This window comes from Morone saxatilis, unplaced genomic scaffold (assembly GCF_004916995.1).
Source record: "Morone saxatilis isolate NCDOM2014 unplaced genomic scaffold, NCSU_SB_2.0 Contig19, whole genome shotgun sequence".
NCBI lineage: Eukaryota > Metazoa > Chordata > Actinopteri > Moronidae > Morone > Morone saxatilis.
Genome location: NW_023339751.1, coordinates 25,112,816 through 25,114,460, shown reverse-complemented (window position 1 = coordinate 25,114,460; position 1,645 = coordinate 25,112,816). Strand labels below are relative to the sequence as shown.

The following is a 1,645-nucleotide window of genomic DNA, read 5'->3' as shown; positions in this document are numbered from 1 at the left end:
CCTAGTGCTCCTAATGGCATTTAGAAAAATCCACTGTGTGTGAATGAAAACAACCAATCAGAGCCGAGAAACATAGATGATTGCTGACTCTCATTCCCGGGTCATCAAATATAGATACTTTAGGACCTAAAGTATCAATATTTGACCCGAAGTATCGGTATTTGACCATTTAAAGCAGTACATGCAAACACAGACACCACTCCCACTGAGACACTTGGAAAGTGCATCAGTATGACTACTGTGTCTTACAGCCACCAACAAAGTGCGGATGCTGGAGGACGGGGTGACTGAGAGGATAAAGACCCTGCTGCGCTCCGACATGCCGCCGGTTCAGTTCAAACTTCTGGGTACGCTGCGCATGATGGTAGATGGACAAGGTGAGCGCAAGTGTCCATTTAAAGACTTAATCATGCATGAAACTGATTGCATTCAGTACTTAATAGTAGTCTCAGATCGGATTCCCCTTATGTCATCTCCTTTGCTTTAGGGGACACCCAGTCCCTACAGAGACGTCTGGCCAGGGAAGGACCCTTATTCATTGTGGGTTGAAAGCGTCACTTAAAAATAAAAATTTTATTTAAAAAAAATGTTCATCCATTCAGCTTAATTTACATTCTCCCTAGCCTGTTATTTTTCTCAATTGATCTATTAATCATTTGGTCTGTAAAATGCCCCAAAATTGTGAAAAATGGCCAACACAAGTCGAAAACATCAACAAATAAAAGATGGACATAGTGTCTCCATTTCCTCCTATTAAAAAAAGAGAGCCAGAATATTCACAAATATTCGTTTGACCACTGCCATTTTTCGCCATTCAGAGTCAGAGTCAGTAGTGATCAGGGTTGGGACCATAGTATTGTCCCACCCATACGCCCGGCTGACTGAGTCGCGAGCAGCTGTCAATCATGATGTGAAACCCTTTTTATAGCTTCAAATAACTAATTAAAACTGAACTTGAAAAAATCAGCAAATATATAGTATAACTAGATAGCAACTTGTGGCCATATTTCCTTATTGTTTCTGATTTTACACATCGTTAACATTTTTTAATATACGTTCTATTTTCTCTCTCTGCTATGCTGCGTGTGTTAGAGGAGGCAGCCTTGGTGTTGGGGAGAGATGCTGAGCTGCTGGCTCGGGTCATGGAGTGGTGCGAAGCCAAAGACCACGCAGGGGTGAGAGGAGAAGCCAGTCGCCTATTGGCTGCCTTCATCAGACACAGCCGCAACCCTGTGAGTCAGTTCATTCTGAAAATTTGAGCTTCCTCTTGGGATGTACACTGAACATCTGTAACAGGCTGATTACCTCTCTCTGACAGGAAGTTGTCAAGGCTGTGGCCAAAGCAGATGGGGTTCGGCACCTTATCTCCATGGCAACGAGTGAGCACGTCATCATGCAGAATGAGGCCCTAGTTGCCCTGGCGATAGCATCTGCCATTGACATTGGTAAAGCAATTTACGAGATTGTGTAAAGTTCTGGGCCTGAATTTATGAATTTCGGAATCATTCCTACAAACTCTGACTGGAACTGAATGTGAACTCTCAGCAAGGTTGAGAAGTATGCACGTGTCTATCACTGACCAGAACTTCCAACAGGCTAAAAGGTCCAGTATGTAACATTCAAAAACTTTCACTATATCCTGACA

General features: G+C 43.0%; 1 protein-coding gene across 1 annotated transcript in view; it reads left to right on the top strand.

Annotated features, from left to right (window-relative positions):
• si:dkey-191g9.5 (rap1 GTPase-GDP dissociation stimulator 1) overlaps nucleotides 1-1,645 on the top strand; it is a 25,175-nt gene that overhangs the window by 20,710 nt on the left and 2,820 nt on the right. Inside the window, exons 11-13 of the mRNA XM_035663066.1 lie at nucleotides 252-377; nucleotides 1,093-1,232; nucleotides 1,319-1,445. Coding sequence (XP_035518959.1) covers nucleotides 252-377; nucleotides 1,093-1,232; nucleotides 1,319-1,445 — 393 coding nt within the window. The remainder of the gene's footprint in view (nucleotides 1-251; nucleotides 378-1,092; nucleotides 1,233-1,318; nucleotides 1,446-1,645) is intronic.